The sequence below is a fragment of the Leptonychotes weddellii genome, chromosome 7 (assembly GCF_054177405.1).
Source record: "Leptonychotes weddellii isolate Sample4059 chromosome 7, ASM5417740v2, whole genome shotgun sequence".
NCBI classification, from domain to species: Eukaryota; Metazoa; Chordata; class Mammalia; order Carnivora; family Phocidae; genus Leptonychotes; species Leptonychotes weddellii.
This window is the reverse complement of record NC_138375.1, coordinates 120012623-120037830: the sequence shown is the minus strand read 5'-3', so window position 1 is coordinate 120037830 and position 25208 is coordinate 120012623. Positions and strand designations below refer to the sequence as shown.

Here is a 25208-nt window from a genome sequence, read left to right as displayed (position 1 = left end):
ACCTTCCCCTTCATCAGCCACATTTTGAGGTAAACAGTAATTTCTTTTAAATTATTCTAAAATAAGTAGACCAAAATAATTTCACATTGCCAATAAGAATATTTGAAATAGGGGCGCCTGGGTGGCTCAGTCGTTAAGCGTCTGCCTTCGGCTCAGGTCATGATCCCAGGGTCCTGGGATCGCGTCCCGCATCGGGCTCCAGCCCCGCATCGGGCTCCAGCCCCGCATCGGGCTCCAGCCCCGCATCGGGCTCCCTGCTCACTGGGGAGCCTGCTTCTCCCTCTCCCACTCCCCCTGCTTGTGTTCCCTCTCTCACGGTCTCTCTGTGTCAAATAAATAAATCTTTAAAAAAAAAAAAAGAATATTTGAAATATAAATTATGTCCAGATTCTACAGCCATATCCTAAATCTGTATTGAGCCACGAAATAATTACTAATGATAATTTAAAGCCATCACTATTAGCTGAACATTTTAACCACCCAGGACATGGAGCCAAACTTCACAAGTTTTCTTTTTCACTGATTTTTAAAGTAATACAAATCTCACAGCAGTACTTAACTATATTTAAATAGATAACCATAATGTTTGGAAATGTTGTTACTTAATAGTGAAATGTAAAAATAAAAGCCATGTACCATTGTGGACGTAAGTGGTTCTTTCTGCTACAGTAAGAATGGTTAATAATAGGGGCTCCTGGGTGGCTCAGTCGATTAAGCGTCTGCCTTCGGCTCAGGTCATGATCTCAGGGTCCTGGGATCAAGCCCTGCATCGGGCTCCTTACTCAGCTGGGAGTCACCTTCTCCCTCTGTGCTCTATCCCTCCCTCAAAAAAAAAAAAATGGTTATGATAATGTCCAGAAAAATATGATAACAAACTAAACACATTTCTCCTCAGCAAGTTCTAGTGGAAGATACACAGAAAACATTGCTGAAGAGTCAAAGAAACAAATAACACAGTAATGTTTGAAACTAGAGATGAGCTTCAAAGGACTGCATTCTGCCTAATTGGTTTCATTTATGGAATTCCATGAAAAACTGATTTTTTATGAACCAATAAAGAAATCTGTTCCAGAGAAGACATATTTTCAGGAATAAATTATTCTTTAAAACACATGATGTTTTATGGAAACTGAAAACATTACTTCTGACTGAATAGCTACTTTGATTAGAATTTACAAAGGATTTAGGGATGAGTGATACATTTGAAATTTTTTGCTCAGTCATTCAAGGGAAAGTGATTGAAATAATGAAGTTGAAATGAGCACAGAGTACCGCAGGATGTTATTGTTAATTTTATAAAAATAAAACATTTTAATTATAATAAGATTGTGACAAAAGTTTGTGATGAAAAAGAAAATAAAAAGAATAATAATGACATTATTTTGTGCCATCAAAAAGTTACTGGTTATCTTGTGGCTTAGTTCTTTAAAAAAAAGCTCTAAAACTTAAAGATGTTTCTTGCTTTTCTTTTACCAGACAAACAAACAAAAACAAAACTGTGTGGTTAGTGGCTATCTTGGTACCTAACGGATAGTTGTAAAAAACAGTCATGATTATTTTTTTATCTGTGGGTGGTTTTTAATATTGAGTGGGAAAAGAGTCTTATTTTTTGGAAGAAACTTGTACAGGGAGCGAATGTTTTGAGAATGAATTTAAGTTTTATGTGGTTAAGAATATTTCTAATTATCCCAGGTCCTTAGGACAGTGTCTGACCCATGGTCAGCACTTAATATATACTGGAATTAATTTAATCTTTGCAAAACATGATTTAAGTATGTCATGTTTAAAAACTTGAGTGTGGGGGTGCCTGGCTGAGTCAGCTGGTAGAACATGTGGCTCTTGATCTCTGGTTCATGAGTTTGAGCCCCACATTGGAAGTAGAGTTGCCTTAAAAAATTAAAAAAAAGTAAATGTGACCTCACCTCATGCACAAAAATTGACTCAAAATAGATCAGCGATATAGGAGCTAAAACCATAAAACTCTTAGAAGAAAATGTAGAGGTAATTTTTCATGACCTTGGATTTGGCAGTGTATTTTTAGATATGACACCAGAAGCATAAGCAACAAAAGAAAAAAGTAGATAAATTGGACATCTTCAAAATTAAAAATTTTCATGCATCAAAGGACATTATCAAGAAAGTGAAAGAGACAGAATGGAAGAAAATACTTGTAAATCATACATCTGATGAAGTTTAATATCCAGAATATATGAACTCCTAAAACAGGAAGAAAAAGACCAACAACCCAGTTAAAAATCCGCTAAGGATGTGAGTAAACGTTTCTCCAAGGAAGATCTAAAGATAGCTAATAAGCTCATGAAGAGATGCTCAGTATCCTTAGTCATTAGGGAAATGCATATCAAAATCACAATGAGATAACATTACACTCCCAGGATATCTATAATTTAAAACACCCCTCTTTGCCCCTCCCCCCCACAAGAAATCACAGGTGTTGCCAAGGATGTGGAGAAATTGAAATGTGTGCCTTGCTGGTGGGCTCATAGCATGCTGTAGCTGCTGCGGGAAACAGTTCAGTGGTTCCTCAGCACCGCGTGGAATCTGCATATGACCAGCAATTCTACTCCTTGACATACACTCAAAGAAATTGGAGCAGGGGGCCAAAGAGATTGTTATTTTTGTATGCCAGTGTTGATAGCATTTCTCACAGTAGCCAAAAGGTGGAAACAATGTGAGCGTCCATCAGCAGATGAATGGATAAACAAAATGTGCTACTCACAAACAGTGGCATATCATTCAGCCACAGAAAAGAATGTAGTTCTGATAGATACTGTAACGTGGATGAACCTGGAAGACATGGTGCTAAGTAAACCAGTCACAAGGGACAAACACTGTATGATTGCACTTACATGAAACATTGAGGATAAGCAAATTCAAGTGACAGAAATATATAAGATGTTACCAGGACCTGGAGGGAGGCAAGAAATAGGTAATTACTTCTTTTATGGTTAGAGAATGTTTGTTTGGGGCTCTGAGAGGGCTTTGCAAATAGATACTGGAGTTCAAAAATCAGTGTGTTTTACTGTCTTACAAAAGAAGAGATTCATGGGGTTAGGGGATATGTTAAGCATATTGAATTGCAACTCTTGATGAAGTTGCACAAAAAATATTTTGATGGAAGAGTTGAGGAAGAAAATTAGCTACTTCTCAGGAGAAAGTCGGGCATGATTGGTAGAAAGAAGTCAAAATTTAGTGTTGATGTGATTCAGAACTGCAACCAATAATGCTTGTCTTCTATTGGGACTTTTGCTTCTGGGTGTTAATGGCTATTGAAATAGCTACCTAAGAATACCACTGTATCATTATGATTTTTATGAAAGATTAGATATATTCTATTATCTTTTTCTTACTAAAAATATAGAAATTTTGGCAAATCATACGAGTATGAAAATGTCCATTTAGAATTTTAAAGCATTTATCTTTAGTTTTTGTATATGGTTAATCATAAGTAATATGTGATCAATGTAATCTATATAGTTTATTAAGGGTGTACAGTTTAAAAATGTTTATAGCCTGTCCATTTGGAGGATTTGATCCTTTAAAAAATATTTTGCTGGATAATATACCTTTAAAGTTGTGTTTTTCCTGTATTTTAGGCTGCTGGTCTTGGGCGTATGAAGCCAAACACACTTGTCCTCGGATTTAAGAAAGATTGGTTGCAAGCAGATATGAGGGATGTGGATATGTACATAAACATATTTCAGTAAGTATCCTTTTAACACAGTAACTTGGCTCAGAAAATAAAAACTTGAACTGGTTTTTTGAAGCCTTCACTTGTTTGTAAAGGCTGTTTCTCATATTAGTCTCTTCTAGTAGAAGCGTAAGAATGAAAAAGAATCAGATGGGGTTATCTGGTTTTCAATTGATGAGCTATTAACAAAAATTTTTTATTGATCTTTCTGTGTCTCTTCATACATTCAAACATTCCACACACATATACAAATGAACACACACGTACATACTCTGGCTTCCCATTTAAGTTAGGAAGCTTTCTTATATCCTTATAGCTATTGCTGAGTGGATTTCCCCAGTGTTGTCAGACTTGTCACCTTCTGTTACATCATTATAATATCTGGAGCTGAGAAAAGCATATCATCACTGATACCACCCTCAGAAGTTTCGGTTTGGAAACTTGGAAACTGATTTTGCAGTTAATTGTTTGATGTATGCATTAGCTCATCTACATTTCTTTTTTTTAGTGTGCTTACATGCTTTGCTTTTCTACCCTCTTGCGTGTAAGTTCTGAGTCTGCTATTCACTTCTTAGCGGTATTTCAAATGAATGCTATTTATCAGCATAGTTTTGTTTTACATGACTTCAGCTGCCTTTGTATGGAATGTCTAATGCATTCTTTTTATTTTTTTTGTTACTTTGTCTTTTTATTTCTCTTTCTGATTTTAGTCTGTTTATGTTACAGTTGATTTTTTATGAATCTACCTGTTTAATCCACAAATGCTTAAGTTTTTTATTTTAATTCCAATATAGTTAACATACAGTGTTACATTAGTTTCAGGTGTACCATATAGTAATTCAACAATTCTCTACATCACTCATGCTCATCGTGATAAGGTACTCCTTCATCCCCATCACCTCTTTCTCCCATCCCCCTCACGACTCCCCTCTGGTAACCCTCTATTCTCAATAGCTAAGAGTCCATCATACCACCATTCTTTTTTTAAGTTATCTCTCCACCCAACGTGGGGCTCGAACCTACAGCCCGGAGATCAAGAGTCACATGCTCTACCCACTGAGCCAGCCAGGTGCCCCACATCACCATTCTTGATTGAAGAATAGTTTTTTCTTATTACAACTGCTGGTAAAACAGAACTGTTCATTCGTTCTTACAAAGTATTCCTTTATGTACGAACAATTGTCCTTTTTAAAAAAAAAAAAAAAAAAAATTTGTGTTTGGCAAAGTAGCTCTTATGACCAGATTCAAATCTTATTTCTCTGAAGTTTGACCTGATTACCCTTAACTCACAAGAGTTATTTCCCTTACTGGAACTCTTGTTGGAACCATAATTACTTACCTGTATCACATAGGATAGTTTTGTTTTCATAGCTACCTTGAAATAACTTTGAAGGAGTAACCAGATGTCATACTTTCCTTTTTAAAACATCTCTTTATATTGATTAGTAAAGTATACAATGAATAAATTTTCCCAAGTAATTCTTAAATGCTTTTAGTAAAATTAAGGCTCTGCTGGTTCTTCAGGTGCTGCAACTGCTCTTTGGCTTTGGGGTTATTACTTTTTTGTAAGCATGATTTCATCTTGCTTTTCTAATCTGACCTGTGTACTTTGTATATATGGGGATTTGGAAAGGAAGGACAGTGTAAAAAAGATTAAATCATGTGGGCCATCCTCCATGGGCTGTGCTTTTTCTTTCTCAAGATGAAAGACCAGTGAGATGGAATAATTACCATAGAAAATAGAAAAAGTGACATTTTTATAAATAATTTTTACACTATTAGTTGTAGTTGCTCATAGGGAAACACTGGAAGAAAGGGGTCTTTCTGACTCTGACCTTGTAGGAACTGACGTGCATGTTTGAGAGTCAAGTGTTACTCTCAGTATTATACAGCAGGCAGCAATTAAACGATAGGTAAAATAATGCTCTCGGGTTTCCAGGGCCGTGGAGATTGATGGCAGTTTTAAAACAATGATATTGCTTATTCTTTTATCTCGTAACACTTTAGTTTTGGTTGTGATTATAAATATTTTGAACAATTGAGGTTTACTTTATTTACTGTGCCTAGTGATAGCATGGAAGGTCTGAAACTCCAAATCAGTTTTTATAGCTTAGAGAAATTAAATAGCTTATAGAAATCCCTATAGTTGATAGCAAAAACATTTAGCAATTTTAATCCAAAGTAAACTCAGGAATCTATATTCCCTGGCTTTTCTTGAATCAAATCGATTTTAATTCACTTGTGATTTATTAACTATTTTTTAAATACTTGTAGTTATTCCTCGCTAGTGTTAGGTCTTTCAATATACAGCTGAGGTAGGTTAATATGTCCATTAATTTCTTTTTCCAATGAACCTCTTTAGACCTTAGTTAATTCATTATAGGAATGAGGCCAAAACTGTCTCCCTATGATTTAAAAAAGACAAAACACCAATAAAAGACCTGTTACAATGATACATGTTTTTGTGTGTGTCAATAGGAACCAAAATTTGATTTTTTTTTCAGCTTTTAGCCTTTTCTTTTTGTTATATATAACTATAGATTATGTATCACTTTTTTGTATATAATGAATATTCGTGGCTAGAACAAGTAAAAATAATAATGAAAGATAAAAGTTAAGCCTGTTGCACTCTGGGGAACAACCTGAAGTTTAGGAATTTGTAATTCTTGCAGTAGATTTGAGAAGATCTTGGATCTACATGATTCATGGTCTCAACAAAGTTTCCAGCATTGAAGTGTGGTTTTAGAGTTGTCTTTGAGGTTTTAATGTATTTTGTGTGTGTTATAGGATGTCCCATGTGTGTTTAAAAAACTTGAAAGGATATATGAATAATACCTGCAAATGCGTATAAAATCTTTGGACTACTTATTAAACCGTTTCTGTAAAAATGTAAGAATTGCTTTAAAATACACTGGCGGGCGCCTGGGTGGCTCAGTTGGTTAAGCGACTGCCTCCGGCTCAGGTCATGATCCTGGAGTCCCGGGATGGAGTCCTGGGATCAAGTCCCGCATCGGGCTCCCTGCTTGGCAGGGAGTCTGCTTCTCCCTCTGACCCTCCTCCCTCTCATGCTCTCTGTCTCTCATTCTCTCTCTCTCAAATAAATAAATAAAATCTTAAAAAAAAAAAAAATACACTGGCTCAAGAATAAAAAAAAAAAATACACTGACTCCTTTCAGAAGTGATCCCTTTATACTGTCCAACCTGTTCACATTCCTAGTACAATGTCTTTTCTTTGTCTTCATGTATTTATCTTGACTTTAAGGGTATAAGCCTAAATAAAGTATGGTGGGAAACTGACATTATTTTTCTATAATTTTAGTTTGTTTCTGATAGGATGTGATATGAGTACAGACACTGTTTTTAAACGGCTGGTGTAGGTAGAGTATCAATACTATAAAGATCTACATTTAGGAGGTTTTTAAGAGTATTACAGAAAAAAGGTAAGGGAATGATACAGGATTTGAAACCGACATCAGATAGGCCTCACTGTATTTTTAAAAGCATATTTTAAGAATCAGACATGTAAAGCTGAAAGAGAAATCATCTCTTATGCCGTCATTTTATAGAGGAAGACACAAAAGTTTTTGTGATTTTTTTTTTTACTTTTTTCCCCCTCTTATAGTGACGCCTTTGACATACAATATGGAGTAGTGGTTATCCGCCTAAAAGAGGGTCTGGATATATCTCATCTTCAAGGACAAGGTAAATCTTGCTTGAATAAGTTTTTTACTTTAAAAATAGAAGTGACTTTATTAGAAAATTATATGTCATTCTCACATATTCTTCAGTAACTTTAACATTCACCGTCAGTTCAGTCCTGTCCTTACTGTGTGGCACATGAAGATCAGATCTGTTTGGCTCCACCAGTTTGTACCAACCTGGATGATGGCTGGTGATTACTAATGGAGAGAATAAAATTCAGTCTAAATCATCTAAAGCTTAAGAGAAACAAGCATTAGTTTTGGTTTTAGATTGGCCAAATTTGTAAAAACACATGATAAATAAAATGTTAATGACTGCTAAATCATCAGACATTTTCATGTTCACGAAGGTCATGCTTTTTTACACAGAGTTGTACTAATAATGAAAAACTAAACTTGGGGAACCTGGGTGGCTCAGTTGGTTAAGCGACTGCCTTCGGCTCAGGTCATGATCCCGGAGTCCCGGGATCGAGTTCCGCATCCGGCTCCCTGCTCGGCAGGGAGCCTGCTTCTCCCTCTGACCCTCCCCCCTCATGTACTCTCTCTCATTCTCGCTCTCTCAAATAAATAAATAAATCTTTAAAAAAAAACAAAACAAAAACTAGGTGATAGCATTTACTCTGTCTAGAGATAAGACCTTATGAATTATGAATCATTTTTTTAACTTTTTCATTTTGAAATAATTATAGATTCATAAGATGTTAGAAATAATAGACAGGTCCTATGTACCCTTCATCCATTTCTCCCAATGGTAACATCTTGCATATCTATCGTTGTATGTCATAACCAGGAAATTGACATCGGGACAATTTACCTACCTTATTCAGATTTCAGTAGTTTTACTTACACTTGTGTGTGCATGTGTGCATGAACATGTGTATAGTTCTCTGCCATGTAACACATGTGGTTGATTCATGTAACCACCACATTTAAGATACAGAACTGTTCGATCACCACAAAGATCTCCCTTGTGCTACCCCTTTAAGCCCCCAGAGGCTTTGTCTTTCCCCCGTCATTAATCCCTGACACTAATCTCTTCTCCAACTATGTAATTTTTAAAGCATTTAAAAAAAAATGTTTTTAGATGAAGCTTAAAATCTAATTAAGGTGTACTGTTTACTTTTGCCCATCTTAATAAAAACTGGAAAATTCCATACCCTCTAATGATTTTCTAGTAGTTTAACAAATATTATAAGCTGAAGAAAATTGCATACCTAATATTTTACCCTTATCAATTAATTAACTAAATCATCAAAAATAGCTAAGCCTAAATAGCTGAGAGGCACATCATGAACTTTTGTCATCTGTTTATGTATTTAAACAGTTGTAATCCTCCCCCTCCTCCCACCATTTTAAGGGTATTGTGCAGTTTTGAAAGGAACGCTTTGAAGTCTTTATCCATGTAACACAAAAGTATGGCTTGCTGAAAATGCATTTTCTTCCTCTGGAGTAGGCCTTGCAAAACACTGTTTCAGTTCTCTCTTGCACTACCAGTGACTGAGGTTTAGGGTACCTCTTAAGACTGCATAATTAGTAGTGTTCCCTTTCACTCTCAAAAGTATCACAGTTTGACTAATAAATTATATATATAGTTCTGTAATTTACTGAGATTTGAATGTGACCAGAACTTTAAGAAAGTATTTTCATCTGTTTATAATCATTATGACAACTGTTTTGGAGGTCTTACTATTCATCATCAGGATTTGGAGACAGGAATTTGGTTCAGCACAGGATTAAGAGCAGAGGCTTTGGAGTAAGATCTCCTTTGAAAATCCCACCTTTTTCTCTTAGTACAGTAGTCGTTCAGCCTGGGCGTATCTGTCAACTTCCAAGCCTCTGTTTCCTCATCTCTTCAGACATGATCATGGGCACCTGGCTGGCTCAGTCAGAAGAGCGTGCAACTCTTGATATTGTGGTCATGAGTTCGAGCCCTACATTGGGTGTAGAGATTACTTAAATAAAACTTAAAAAAAAACAAACAAACAAATTATACTGACTTCATAAGGGTTGTTGTAAAGACACAGCTTGTGAAGTTCTTAGCATAGTGTTGGTACTTCTTGTAATGTTGTTTCTCTTGATCTTTCTCATGATACACACAAATCAGCGATGAGGATTATGTGTGGATGGTCCGTTTTCATACGTGTTTGTCTTTGCGATGCATGTTTTCATGGTGGAAGTTAACTGTTTACTAACTCCTTCCCACAAGATAGAAAATGGGAAAAGTACTTTAAAAATGAAGAAATGGGGGCACCTAGGTAGCTCAGTCGGTTAAGTATCTGCCTTCGGCTCGGGTTGTGATCACAGGGTTCTGGGATTGAGCCCCACATCGGGCTCCCCGCTCAGCAGGGAGCCTGCTTCTCCCACTCCCTCTGCAACTCCCCCTACTTGTGTGCTCTCTCTGTCAGAAAAATAAATAAAATCTTTTAAAAAAATAAAAATAAAATAAAAATGAAGAAATGGTGGTTTTACCATGAGCTTAATCCTCTGGCTTCAGCTCTCTAGTCCGGAGTATAATTTTTCAGTGTTGTTTGTCACCTTACATGTATGTGAACATTTCTCACATTTTACAGCTCTTACATGTGTAAATGACTTTGAGAGTAGAGTTCATTCACATTTCATACATCATTCTTTTGTCTACCACATTCGTAAGTTCCTTGAATCTCACTCATTACAAATTCCCCAGCACCTGATTCAAATGTCTGATGCTTAGCTATGCCTCAAGATATTTGAGTGAATAGTCCTTTCAAAACAGATGATCACATATATTCACATAAGAAATCATTTTTTGTAAACTTAACTATTTCATAATAAACTTTGTTGTGAATTGTCATTTAATTAATATTATACCATGTTGTTTTCATGAATGGTTAAAACAAGATTTTAGATAACATCTTGATTACTTTTCATGTCCACAGAAGAATTATTGTCATCACAAGAGAAATCTCCTGGTGTCAAGGATGTGGTACTAAGTATGGAGTATAGTAAAAAATCGGATTTAGATACTTCAAAACCATCTGATGAGAAAGCTGTTACACACAAAGGTAATTTTTATTCAGACAAGAGATGTTATTCATGGTAATGTTTAATTTTGGGAGAAATGAGTTTTATTGTATAACATGTCTTAATAAGTAGCCCCTTCTCTAATTAGTACTGCTCATTTCTAGTTGATAAGGTAAAATGGATGGCTGCAAAATGACTAGCTATTTTTCAGGTATTAAAGTAGATTGTAGAACAGAAAACATGCCAATTAATTACACCCTCATATGTTCTTGTATGTTTTATTTATTCTTTGAACAATTTTGCTTGAAGCATAGGTTAAATCTGAACTTGGAAGGAAATGTGGTAATTTGAGAGTAATGTAGCAGAGCATAAGATAACCCTGAAAGGAATGAAATTGATAAAAATAATCTACCTAATTTTTCTATAACTCAAGATATTTAAATACCGGGGATTTTATTTATGTGCTAAGAAATTCAGAATATTTTTTTTACATCTACTGCACCTGGAGTTGTTGAGGTAAAACCATGTAATAAAAAATCAAATGCAATTTTATTCCACATTCTAGTCTCTTGAAGGAATGAGCTGTTGGCATATGGTTACTGAACTGTTAGGCTGTAATTGCAGACACATTGCCCCTGGTTTTAAGCCACACACGGGTTTCTAAATCTCATGAGGTTTTCAGATAATTTCATCCATCTACCTATGTCATGTTTATGAGATGGAAAGAGGGATGACTTCCAAATCTTACTCTCCCACCCTCACTCTCCTACCTCTGATCAGCCCAGTATCTCCATCTGTCCTAGCCCCAGCTGGCACGCAACAGGAAAAATCTGCACTGTAAATCATCAAACCGTATCATACTTGTTTGATTCCTGTCAAAGAATTACCATCCTTTTTCTGAAATTGATTACCTTGGACAAATCCTGTCTCTTTGAAATTGATCTTTTCCAGATTATGCAGAAGCATTGCTGTTGCTTTTTATTGCTTTCCTTTCTTACCTTGTATGCTTAGAGTAGTGGTAGTTGAGGCTTTAGTTGATACCCATTTCCCCTTTAAGTTCTTTGCTGTATCGATTATAATTTTTTTTTCCTGTTTCATCTCAAAACTCTATAAAAGATTTGATAACTGTTCTTACATTCCTGCATTTATTTTTAGTTTATGGTATACATGCTTTCATTTCCTCCTACTTTTTATTTTCACTGCCATTTTCTTTTTCCTAAAACAGATCCTTTCTTTACAGAATCTGTTAGGAATTGATAGGTAAAAGTAGGATGGGAAAGGAAGAAGTAGTTAGTAATCATCAGGCATCTACTGTGTGCCTCCCACATTGCAGTGGGCATTATCCATACGTTAGCTCATGACTGCATGTCACAGTCTTGTGGAGTCATTGTTTTTACAGAGTGGGAAACTACTTGCCTTTTTATTATAAAAATGTAAATACCTTTAATACTTTTAAATACCTTGGTGTAAGTCATTTTTAAGTGTCAGGATTTCCTTGACATTTTTTGAGCTCTTTGAAATGAATACACAGGTGTGCCCATATGTTTTTATTATCATCAAAGACAGTATCAAATACCTACTTTATAAGAACAATAATATTTAATCCTATAAAAATCAAATGTGATCATTGAAATGTTTCTTGTTCCATCACAGGCGTAAGAAATTAGTGTTCAAAAACAGCATTCATTTTATTTTGTGTTTATTTTCTCTCTAGCCAGTTACTTTCAAAATTAGCATAGAAACCATAGAAAAGTTTATATAATTTGAAAAGTCTTCAGAATATTATAAACTTTCCTGTGTAATTATTACATAAGCCTAGATGTTTGGTATGTCTGTCTCGGTTATTGGGGCACACAGAATGCTTACTTTGTGCTGGGCACCGAGATGGGTGCTTTCATGCTTGCAGCATAATGATCTGAAGAGGTAGGTATCCTTCATCCTTCTTCCTAACAAGGAAGGTGAGGAGTTAACTAGCTCAAGCTCACACAGTCAGAAAAAGAGTTAAAGGCAATAATACTGGAATCCTGAGAGCCACTGACTCAAGAGCAGTGAACTCTTTCCTGTCCAGGTCGGGAGTTCTATATGCCTCACAGAACTAGAAGAAGCTTATATGAAGAAAAAAACGGAGATTAGGAAGACTGTTAACTCCAAGAAAATACTTACAGATACTGAAATACAGATGGTCCAGTACATGCATACACATATATGTACATGCATAAACACATATATGCTTATATTTTATACACACACACATATATAAATCTATGTAGGCCTATATAACCTGGTATTTTATATGAACCAAAAGACTGTCTCTGATCAAATTCCTTATTATTTCAAGTGAATAATTTTTAAAAATACCGGATATCCATTATATGTTTCTAAAATTACTTTTCAGTCATTTGCACCGCGATGCAGTGGCACTGATTAAAATTTATGTATTATCTGCAATGTCAGTTTTTAATGTCCTATTTCTATTCTGTAAGCCATTGGTCAGAATCTCTTCAACTGATTTCAAGTATGAAAGTTTAAAAGTTTAAAAATCCTGCTGAAGTTTTTATCAGTTTTATAGGAATAAAATTTAGGGGTGAGTGTTAATCAGTGGCCCTCTTGGAGAGGGTCTAAAAATATGTTTGCTTTTAAAAATCCTCAACACTCAGTGTAGAAAATATCTATCTCCAGTCTTGATTATTTTTCACAGACTGTCTCTTCATACTGTGTTTTGTTTATAAATGTGCTCTATTTACATTTTCATTATTTAATTAATATAAAAGCAATTAACTTATATTTTGTGTTTTTTAAACATAATCTAGATGAGGAAGAGGATGGCAAGACTCCAACTCAACCACTGTTGAAAAAAGGCAGGCATTTTTCATCATTTTATTTTAATCCCCTTTTTCATACTGTTAACTCTTTAACTCCAGCTCTGCTATTTTATTTTTTTTACCTGAGTTTTTATTTCCATGGCGAGGTGATGTTACAGTTATTTATTGAATGCAGATTAGAAAAAAAATCATCTGTAGTTTACCTAAAAAAATTAAGTCATCCCAGGGAAAGGTGGTATATCAAAGACAATTATTTTAAATCATTATAGCATTTCTGAAATACTCCAACCCTGAATGTCAGTATTACTTTTTTTTAATTTAAACTGCATGGTTCAGATGATAAGCAGAGACACTGAAATGGGTCTTTGCCAGTGTCACTCGCATTCTTTACCATCAGTTGTTCCCAGCCAAACCCTTAATTTTGATACTAATATATTTTTCATTTCAAAAATTACAATATTTCTCACAGCCCTGCTGCGTTTGGGAGATACACAGTCATGTCCCCGTGCATGACTTTTATGAGAAGGAGATAGAGGTGAGAGTTACGGAGCAGTGTGGTTTGGCAGCCATATTATGTCATCATGCAAAATCATTCGTTATGTTTGCGTGCATCGTGGCAGCATGAGAAGTGAATGACACATCCTGCAGAAGTGATCAGGTTTCCTCCTGTGGATTCCTGCTTTTAAAAATTTAGTGTAGGAGTCTCATAGTAGTCATTTGCTTGCTCATAGAGTCAGTGCTGATTTTTTTTTTTTTTAATTTTTTAATTCCTGGGAATATAAACGGGAACTCCCTTGGTATTTCGTTCTTGAGACCTGCAGCAGATGGTGCCCTTCCAAGGAGTTCCTACCATCTTTCTGTGCTTCAAAGAAAGATGTGTCATTATATGGCTTTTTCTTTGGGCATCGCATACTGAGGAGACAAGTTAGGTCAAGATGAGGGTGTCCTTCTTTAGCCTGGGAGGTTTCACTGTGATAATCATTAGATTGTATTCATTTGTCTTCCACTTCCTTCTGTCTTTTATATTATTAATAACAACATTATGTGTAAGAAATTTCTTTGATCTTTATATTATTGAGGAACCACATTACAAAAGAAATATGTTCATGGAATAGGCATAAACTTAATTTGTCCAGTTAGCCTAAAATGGCTTCTCAGTAATTAAAATCTAGCAGTTACAGTTTTCTTGATTGGTATTTATGATTCTCTTTCATTCACAATGCTTCAAAGTATTAGAAATTATGCAAGATAATTTGGATGAGTTTAGCTCTTGTAAAGATATATTTATCTGTAACCATTTTTTTAAAGTACATTTAAATTTTAAACAACTGAAAGCTTATGATGGACTCCATATACAACTACCTGCATTTTAAGTACACAAAAGTTAGGAAACTATAGGAATTCAGCAAAAGGGACTTGAATATTTATCTCCCTTACATCTTATTTTTCTGCTTAATCCTTTAGAATCCAAAGGCCCTGCTGTGCCCTTAAATGTAGCTGACCAAAAGCTTCTTGAAGCTAGTACACAGTTTCAGAAAAAACAAGGAAAGAATACTATTGATGTCTGGTGGCTTTTTGATGATGGAGGTAAGGTTGTTAACATGCTTTTGAGCAATTTTACATAATACTGAAGTTGTGGGAATAGTACTGAGAAACGGCAGGTATGCTTCACTCCTAGACAACATTCCCCAAAGCAACAGGATTGATTTCAGAATCAGGTGTCAGGCTTAATTGTTATCTCTTCGGTGTCCTTCACTTTGGAAGTTGACTGGTTATTCCTTGTGCTCATGACCTTACCTTTTTTTTTTTTTAATATGACCATTTTTAGAATGTCACTAGATTTGAAGTACCATTTGATCTTTCATTATAACTGGTTCAAGTTACGTCATTTTGGTAGAAATCTCACAGAAGTGATGCCTTGCTCTTCTGTCTATATCTCATCAGGGGGCACATGATGTTGATTTGCCTCATCACTGGTGAAGTTAACTGTCCACTCAGTAAGGTGGTTTTCACTAGATCTTGAGAATGAAAAGTGACCGTTTCCCCTTGTGTAGTTACACATATTAGGGGATGGGGAGGTACTTTGGGGTTATGTTAAATAGACCATTGTTACTGCAACCTTTACCACCCACCATCTTTAGCATCCACTGATAGTTTTGCCTCTTGTTACTGTTGGTGTGGTATGTTTGTGGTTGTCAAATGATGATTTTCCAATCCTGTTAATTCTTCCTCATTTATTAGTTGGCATTTTATTGTAAGGAAGAGCCTTCTCCTTATTTTTATCCTTGCTGATTCATCGATTCCCATTATATTCAGTAGGAGATGATTTGTCATTCTCACGATTTGTTTTGATGTTCACATTGTTCCCATATTTGCCCAGTGAGATCCTGTGGAGGCTAACTTGTATGTCATTTGTCATTTCCCAGTCGTTTTTTATTTTCTGATATAATGAGATGTTCTAGGCTCACTTTTGCGCTTTGCCTGCACCAGCCATTGAATCACCGTCTACCCAAGGAGCCCGGATTGCTTTTAGTGGAGAAGAGTATTTAGGAACAATGATCATGGCATTAAATAGGCTTGTTGCTGCTAGGGTGTCCCTGCGCCCCCAGGTCCTCTCAGTGGACGGGTCTCGGAAACATACATGTATGTGTTTGTACGTGTAGGTATAAATTGAAAATCAGTTCCAGTTCAACACTGCAGGCTTCAGTCCAGCTTCTCCCTTCTTGTATTTCTCATTTCAGTGAGAAACCTGGCCCCCATTTTGTTCAATGAATTCTCTCATTTCCTCATTGCTCCTGTATGTGACTGCTCTCCTAACTCTGCCGGGCCACTCTCCCCACCTCACCGCCTTCCTCACATAGCCCGACTCCGTTGGGCTGTCCTCTTTGTTCAGGCCTACCTCATGGCTTTTTGACTGAATTATTAAGGAAGGACAGAAAGAAAAATTGTGTTGGATACGGAGTTGTAGTAAACATGTTTTTAGAGATTAAATTGAATGAAAAGTTCTTACTTGAGAAATCAGCATCTAGTAAATGATTTTTTATATTTTTATGATTTAGGTTTGACTTTATTGATACCTTATCTTCTGACTACCAAGAAAAAGTGGAAAGACTGTAAGATCAGAGTATTCATTGGTGGGAAAATAAATCGAATAGACCATGACCGGAGAGCGTAAGTCTATTTAAATTGAAGAGCATTTATCTTATTACGGTATCTATTTCTATTTCATTATTACACTATAGTACAGTATATATTTGATAGGATAAAACAGACAATCCAGAAAATGTCAGTCATGTTGCCCTGTTCTCTACTGAAGCTAAAAATTCTAGTTAAATGGATAAAACCGCATTCTCTTTAATTTAGTCTTCATGTTTAAGTTGTGGGTACTTAGTGTTACTGATACCTATTATTTTTTACTATGTTGACATTTTAGAAAGTATTAAAAACTTGGAGCATTGGAATGTTAAGCACCTTTTTAAAACAAAATCAGGGGATGTGCCCCCAAATTACACATCCATATGTGAGATACATTTTGTAGACTTGAAGACAACAGAAACACAGGATGCCATTTGTCACCCACTGTCTTATTTCTGCTGTGCTGTCACCATTCTAGTTCTGGTTCCAGCGCTTTGCTAAGTACCCTGTATCTTGTCTCTGACCTTTTCAGCATATATTGTACACACTGCTCCTGAGTTCACATTTGGAAACCAAAGCTCTGATCATATGATTCCTCTGCCCAAAGTACTTTTAATTTCCTCTCTGTTACATACCATAGAAAGTCTGTCGTGTTCCCCAACTCTGCCTTATACTTCATTTTACAATTCTGCACCTGCCCCAAATAAGCATGTGATTTCAGACTCATACTCCTTCCTACTTACAGTATAGTACAGTATATATTTGATATAGTACAGTGTATATTTGATATATTTCTCTACTAAAAATAGCTCTTCACTTGCCTCCCTTCTCTATGGCAATACCGCATCCTTTCACGTCCAGCATTGCTATCACTTTCTTCATAACACCTTCCCTCATTTTTTTTTTTTTTTACCCTTGTCTCCCCATAGTTGTTATCCGTCCTTCCTGAATAACAGGGTACTTGGTCCACTCATTGCATCCTGGAGCTCATTTTATATTTATTTTCATCTCTTAGATTTGAGTTTTGTGGGCCCTGACACATAGACACGTAGTAGATCTATAGTGGAATTCAGCGGAGTGTCCATTCATCTCAAACAAGAAGTATGCAAGAAATACTAGAAATAATTTAAAAGTTAAACCTGTAGCTGGTGTGTTTTCTAATTTCTTAATTTAGAAAACTCTTTTTATTAAAGATAGAATCCTATTTTGCTGACTTCTTTTCTTGTATGTATGTTTCCACTTTTCTGTTGTTGCCACCAAGGCTTCACAGCCAGCTCTGCCTCCAAAAAGGTGTTTCTTTCCTGAAAACTCAGAGGCTTACTAGAGCCCAGCACCCCCCCACCTCAAAAATTCTGTGAACTTCATTTGCCATCAGTTATAGCTTTAGTTTGGCCCCAAAAAGTCCTATTTAGACCTTGAGATACGCATTCTTCATGGGTGGAAGAATAATCCAAAAATAATTAAACCTCCAAGTGTTTACTAGTTTTTGCTGAAGTCCATATACTTACCAATATAGTTTGTCTAAAATAGTCTTTACTGAAGTAGAGCTGACACACAGTGTTCTGTTAGTTGCGGACGTACAGCATGGAGATTCGGTATCTCCGTGTGTCATGCTGCTCGCTGCAGATGGAGATGCCATCTGTCACCATGCAGCACGAGTAAATACCATTGACTCTCTGTCCCTGCTGTACCTTCCAGCCTCGAGGCTTGTTCGTTCTGGAACTGGAGGTCTGTTTCTCTCACTCCCCGTGACAAAAATTAAATTTAAAAACTAGTTGCCATTCAGATTTCATTATTAATGTCTTGCTCTACCCGTTCATTATTGGATACTACGATGAGATTCAGAGAAAGTAAAAGAATGTAACAGGAGTCTCTACTCAGGGAATTTAGATGTCTACTTAGTTGAACATACAATGTGAAGTAATTCAGATGGACTTTGTTTAGCACCTGAGACAGTTTTCCTATAAATCATGCTTTTTCAGATATACTGATTCAGCCCGAAACAGAATAAAAATACTTACATACAGCTTTCGTGTATCTCAGTGCTATTCCTTTTGTTTTAGGATGGCTACTTTGCTTAGCAAGTTCCGGATAGACTTCTCCGATATCATGGTCTTAGGAGATATTAATACTAAACCAAAGAAAGAAAAGTAAGTTGTTGGATAAATTACTCTTCACAGATTTCTGATCCTTTTATGGGTGACCTACTCAGATATTCTAGTAACAGATCATTCTAAACTAGTTACCTGGGGTTTTGCCTGCTATCAGTTATATGTGAAGTCAACTCTTTTTAATCTGGCACTGACGGTTGGCATGCTTACAGCAGATACCAAAGTAAGTCTAAAGGGCTTTCAAGTTTTCAGAGAATTCAACTACTGTTGTATAAGTAATTTCTGAAAATCCTAATGACACAGAAATTCCACATGGTTCTTTAAATTTCGATTTTTCATGCCTATCTTCATTACCACTACTCAATCCCTACCCCATCTGATGTATTACTTCTTACTATTTTGCTTTATTACTAAAATAGGAGAATCTAAGAATTTGCCTATAATAGTTGCGTTCAGAATTCTCAAGAGTCAAAGAAAAGTATACTCATGGAATAGTCCACCTGAAAATGGTATATAGAGGATATTATAATTATGTGCATATTTATACTACCAGGCATAATTTTAATTATTCTCAAATAAATGGTGAATAAATGATGAAGCTGGTATAAAGATTTAAATAGAAAATAATAAGGTATGCTTTGTAAGGTTATGGCCAGGGAAGGATTTGTTTCCTTTTATAAAATAATATATACCAGGAACTTTGTATGAGACTTGATACTGAAAAATGTTTTTCACATTCATAGAGGATTAGAATGTTTTTGATGTTCTTTTACTGTCTTATATCTTATTAAGTATCTTTGGATCTAGAGATTAATTCTGCATCTTCTTAAATCTTCAATATCTGCCCACTCCTCTCTTCAGAATATTCTAGTACCTTTTCTACTACTACTCCTCTTTTTCTTCATGGGTACTTGAACTAGGAACACTCTTGAGTATTTTGAGTAAAGGAGCAATACAATTTGACATATTGCTCAAAAGGATCATGTTAGCTACTGTAATGAAAATTTATGTAGGTTGAGGGGGGTGGGCATAGGATCAGGGGGTAAATACAGAGAGGTGAGTGTGAGCACTTGAAATTGCAATTTTATTATTGTGAATACAGTTCTAAATTTCTTATCAGTTTGAGAAACTAGTGATTGCTGTTTTCTGGATAAGTTGCCGGAGTGATGGTTATAAATTAGGGTATGGAGATGAGCATATTTAATAGATGGAAAACACTTAACTTCTCAAGTTCTAATTTAGCATTTGAGATCTTAATGTTAAGGAATTGAAATTGAGGTTAACTGTCAGTATTCTTTCTGGGTTTTTGTTTTTGTTTTCTTAAAGTATTGTAGCTTTTGATGAAATGATTGAGCCATACAGACTTCATGAAGATGACAAAGAGCAAGATATTGCAGATAAAATGAAAGAAGACGAACCATGGCGAATAACAGACAATGAGCTTGAACTCTATAAGACCAAGGTATTCTGTCTCTTCTGCTTTTCCTTAATATTCCATTGATTTTTTTAAAAAAAATAAGGAAGACATAAATATCAAGAACTGTCATTTGTTATGGGAGGAACCAGTTGTGTAAATTCAGTCTCCTCTAAGTTGGGTCTGTATGTGAACAGTGTGTATAAATCATTAATTCTTTTCTAAATTAGGGGACAGATATTTTTATTACAGCAAAATTCTTCTGGTTTCTTTTTGTTTACTTATAGTTCTATGAACTACACTAAATTCCGCTTTTCAAATGGTCCAGGAATGAGTTTGTCCTGTTTTATTTCAGACTTACCGGCAGATCAGGTTAAATGAATTATTAAAGGAACATTCAAGTACAGCTAATATCATTGTCATGTAAGTACTGTCTATACTAAGATTTTCTTGAGCATTCATTTTATGATGATGCAATTAGGATCGATTTCTATATCAAGTACAAACCTATATAAACCCCAGTAATGACTTAACAGTTAGTTATAAGGAAGAAAAAACAAACTTCTGTTAATACACTTTGCTTTAAGCATATGGAGAAATCATTTAAGGTAGGAGGAGAGAAAAACAAAAATCTTAAGCTTGTATGAATCTAAGTAATTCTTTATCATAATAGTTTATTTTGGAATTTTTCCTTTATCTTTTTTCCCACCTTTTAAAAAATTCCTTGGCTTAAAGGACACGACAGCATAGCTCTTAAGCCTATGTGGGGTATGAGGGCCTCAAGTTAAAATTTGGACTCTGGGGTGTGAGGTGTGGGACACCTGGCTGGCTCAGTCAAAGCGTTTGACTCTTGATGTTGGGGTCATGAGTTCGAACTCCACATTGGGGGGTAGATTGTACTTCAAATAATAAAAAATAAAACCTTAAAAAAGAAAATTTGGACCTTGGGCAACATCCTCATAGAAATGATACCATCAAGTTAACTTGGGGATTAAATTTAAAAAATGGTTCCCGTCAGAATCTGCACCCCCATGTTTCCACACACAAACTTGACAGACAGACACTCTGTCCTCCACTGGATATAGACGCTATCTGGCTTTTCTTTCACTAAAGTCAGATTAGCTACATATTACTTGAGCCCAAATTTTCTCCGTCACGGAGCCGCAGTCCTTAAATAGGTTTAAAAAAAAAAAAAAAAAAGCTCAGGCCTCCAAAAATATGACAAATGATGAAATAAAGCAATACCAAAGGATTGTTATTTTGATTAACAAAAAACAATACAGCAGGAAATTTCAAGTTTTGCTGCTGATGATCAGATATTTGTAATGGAAGATGTTAAAACATAGAAATCTAGAGAGAAACACTGTAGAGCGGCTGGTTATACTACCACTATGTACAGATAAAAATGAAAGGAGAAGATAGGAGATGGAGGTTTAAAATTAATACATAGAATTAATTATGTTTGAATCTCATTTATCCATGTGTGGTTTCTGCTTTCTTAATTTAGGTAGAAACATCCCTTTCTCCTAGAAGAAGTCTGCCCTTATTGAAGAAGGGGGGATGGGAGGTTTAATGTTAGAGACCAAATGTGTTGCAGATAATAGAAATATTCATTTCTGTTCTTATTAGATGAACTTTTAAAAATCTTTTGTTCAAACATGAAAAAGGGGGAATAGTGATATGAGCATTGTCATTGCTACACCATGTTCACAGTTTGCCTGCACTCCAAAATAATGTATAACCACGGTACTTTTTAGTTACTATTATTAGTGACTCAATATACAATTTTTATTGTGTTTTATTTTTTTCAACTTAAATGCATTGCCTAATTTCCTTTCTCTTTTTGATACCAGGAGCCTTCCAGTTGCCCGGAAAGGTGCTGTGTCTAGTGCTCTCTATATGGCCTGGTTAGAAGCTCTCTCGAAGGACCTACCACCAGTTCTCCTAGTCCGTGGAAATCATCAGAGTGTCCTTACCTTCTATTCCTAAATGCCTCAGTACAGTGGACAGCCCTCCAGGTGGTACTTGAGTGCCTAGTGAAGTCACTGAAATCTTCAAAGACACATTAACATCACAATGGCGAACTGTGACTTTTCTTTCACCTTTTCATTAATTTGAATGCACACAGGGAAGTTGCTCCACTGATATGTGTATGGAGACTTCAGTTTTAGTCAGTTCTGTATTTCAATCTTAATGAATGATGATGATTCCTTGTTGTTGGACTGAAGCTCACGAGAGTAAAGTTTTCCTTTGCTACTTGAATAGCAATAAAAGTGTGTTATTTTGTGATTGATGAAAGGAGTACAAAAAGCCTTTAGCCTTGAGGTGCCTTCTGAAATTAACCAAATTTCATCCATATATCCTCTTTTATAAATTTATAGAATGTCAAATTTTGCCTTCAGCTGTCATTTTCGTTTCTGGTCTCTCCCACCTTAAAATGAAATGGACACCGCTTTTCTTCTTCCATTGACCAGTTAGTGTTGAGTACTGTATGTTTTCTATTACTTTTATAAAGGTATCTGTTAGATACTAAAGGTGAGAATTAGGGCAAGTTAATGAAAAATGCAAAAAAAAAAAAAAAGCCAACAAAACAAACAAAATGGTAGCCAAAAAGTGACCCCAAGGTTAGGTTTGTATGGGTACATATAAAATGTAGATGTAGGGACAAAAGACCCAATAAACCTTTCTTTTTTTAAAATCTCTAATTGGCTGTTATTTGTATTTTTATTTGAAATCTTAGGGAAGGTTGAAAACTTATTCAGTACTTCTGTATACCAGGCTGAAAAATCCCCTGTTGTCATTCTTTAGACCTAAGTCCTCAAAATCATTTGTATCTATTAGAAGAGCGATCTGTCCTAATTTATAGTTTTCCTCAAATCTTGAGGGACTTTTAAGAAATGCTAAAAGATTTTTCTCAAGGAAAATTAGACAAAGCAATGTCATTAAGTGGAATATTTCAATAAACAATATGTGGAATTCCACTGTACACATCCTTTATAAATCATTAAAATATTTAGCGTTTCATCAAATGGTTAAATGGACCACTGGTTTCTTAGTGAAATGTTTTTAGGCTTAATTCATTCAATTGTCAAGTACACTTAGTCTTAATTAATATACTCAGGTTTGAACAGATTATTCTGAACATTTAAATTTAATCCATTCTTAATACTTTAAAACTTTTTTGTTAAGAAAAACTGCCAGTTTGTGCTTTTGGAATGTCTGTTTTGACATCATAGTCTACTAGTAAAATTTTGACAGTGCGTACGTACTGTTACTAAAAGCTTTATATACAATTATTAATGTGAAGTTTTTCATTTTTTATTCAAGGAAGGATTTCCTAAAAACATTTCAAGGGATATATGTCTACATATCTGTATGTGTGTATGTATGTGTGTATGCATACACAGATGCATATGTGTATATATAATGACATTTATGTTGCTGGTTTTTTGCATTTTAAAGTGATCAAGATTCATTCGATTAACATTTTTTGATTTCAGTAAACATAAGTTCAAAATTAGATTGAGAGAGACAGGTTTCACGGAGAACAAAGGTGATCATCTGAAGGGCATGTAACTTCACACAGTTACTGTTCTGAGAAATGGAGAACGCATCCTCTGCAGTACTGTTCAGTGAGTTCATTGGTATACATTTTGGTGGTGAAGAATATATGCAGATTTCATGAATCTTGATAGATATCATTAACGTCACTATGTTGCCAATAGTGCAGTATTTTTGCTGTGTGAGCATAAACAAAATGAATAGAAAAGTGGAGATCTGATGATATTTTTGAATTCAGAACATTAAAATGAAGTAATTGTTTTTCCAGGTTTTTTTTTTTTTTTTCCTACAGTGTAACTCACAGCATTGTTCCATTTATTGCAGGTTTTGTAGTGTTTTGGGGGAAAGACAGTAGAAATGTCATATTATTCAGTAAACAATACCGTGTTTGAACTTTTTAAATGGATAATAGGGCATGAACTGAGTGCTGCTATCTTGAAATGTGCACAGGTACACTTATTATTATTTTTTTTAATTTTTCCCATTCAGGAAACCATCATTGTGATCTGTACTGCAGGAACCAAATGTCATGCATCATACATATGTGTATAAAGTACATAAAATATATCTAAATATGCATAATGGGGGAGGGTAATATTGTCTGTGAAATAATGTAAGAAGCTTTTCACTTAAAAAAAAATGCATTACTTTCACTTAACACTAGACACCAGGTCAAAATTTTCAAGGTTGTTGTAGTACTCTAATAAATTTCAACAATTCTTAGAGATGCTAGCTAGTGTTGAAGCTATTCTAGTTTATTTTGTTTATGCTGAATTTGATTATTTTAATGCCAAATTTTTTTTTTTGAGTTCTAATCATTGGTGATAACTTGGAAATAAATATGTAATGGCATTTGACAGTTCATTATTCCTATAGGTAAATACTTATTGGGTTTAGAGAGAATGGTGGTGTTAAGCTGATGATTATTGGTTAATTAAATCAGATATTTATTTGTTACATTATTTCGTTTGTATTTTAGGTTTCCTTTTACATTCTTTTTATATGCTTTCTACATTACATATTTTTAAAGACTATGGAAATAATTTAAAGATTTGAGCTCTGGTGGATGTTTATCTACTAAGTTTGAAAATGTAATATTTTGATAATACTGTACTATAACTGTCACACAAATGCTTTTCTAATGTTTTAACGTTGAGTATTGCAGTTGCTGCTTTGTACAGAGGTTACTGCAATAAAGGAAGTGGATTCATTAAAACTATTTAATGTCTACTATTTTATCTGTTTTATAAATCTATGGCAACTTTGTGATGTACCCTCGGTTATATAACTGTTATTTCACAATGTCGGAGTTTTTTAGTGGCTTTTACCTTCAATATTCCTGCCTTAGAAAGTTGTTTGAAATTGTACACTATCCCTAAACCTTTGAAAAAGTCACTATTGATATTTGACAGTGGATTGAACCATAGAAGATACAGCTCATTTTGATTTTTTTTAAAAAAGTGATTTTACTTTTCTAATTCTTTTTACATTATTTTTGGGCCAAATCATGCATTTAGGAATGAGGATACTAGACTAAAATGGATCCGTAGTCCCTGTCTTTTCTTCAGAAGATTTTTGACTAAGCTGACTTACAGTTTTATAAAACATTTTCACTTTCTCATTTGAACATTATAGTAAGTGAGGACAGTTATATATCCAGGACAGTTACTTTTCTCTCTCTTACTCTTGGGAAAGCAACTTGGAGCAATGTAGGGAATTTTCTGAGGTCATGTGGTAAATCAGTGAAGAATGTTG

The 25208-nt window shown here is 35.0% G+C and overlaps 1 protein-coding gene across 2 annotated transcripts in view; it reads left to right on the top strand.

The window, feature by feature from the left end:
* The window catches only part of SLC12A2 (solute carrier family 12 member 2), a 103299-nt gene extending 78627 nt beyond the window's left edge, over positions 1 to 24672 (top strand). The window contains exons 18-27 of one of the 2 annotated variants that reach the window (XM_081827133.1): positions 3615 to 3721; positions 7332 to 7411; positions 10326 to 10451; positions 13221 to 13268; positions 14697 to 14819; positions 16292 to 16403; positions 18431 to 18517; positions 19805 to 19940; positions 20248 to 20315; positions 21746 to 24672. In XM_081827133.1, coding sequence (XP_081683259.1) covers positions 3615 to 3721; positions 7332 to 7411; positions 10326 to 10451; positions 13221 to 13268; positions 14697 to 14819; positions 16292 to 16403; positions 18431 to 18517; positions 19805 to 19940; positions 20248 to 20315; positions 21746 to 21881 — 1023 coding nt within the window. In that variant the 3' untranslated portion in view covers positions 21882 to 24672. The remainder of the gene's footprint in view (positions 1 to 3614; positions 3722 to 7331; positions 7412 to 10325; positions 10452 to 13220; positions 13269 to 14696; positions 14820 to 16291; positions 16404 to 18430; positions 18518 to 19804; positions 19941 to 20247; positions 20316 to 21745) is intronic. The other variant, XM_081827134.1, reaches the window with a different exon arrangement.
* Positions 24673 to 25208: the final 536 nt, after the last annotated feature.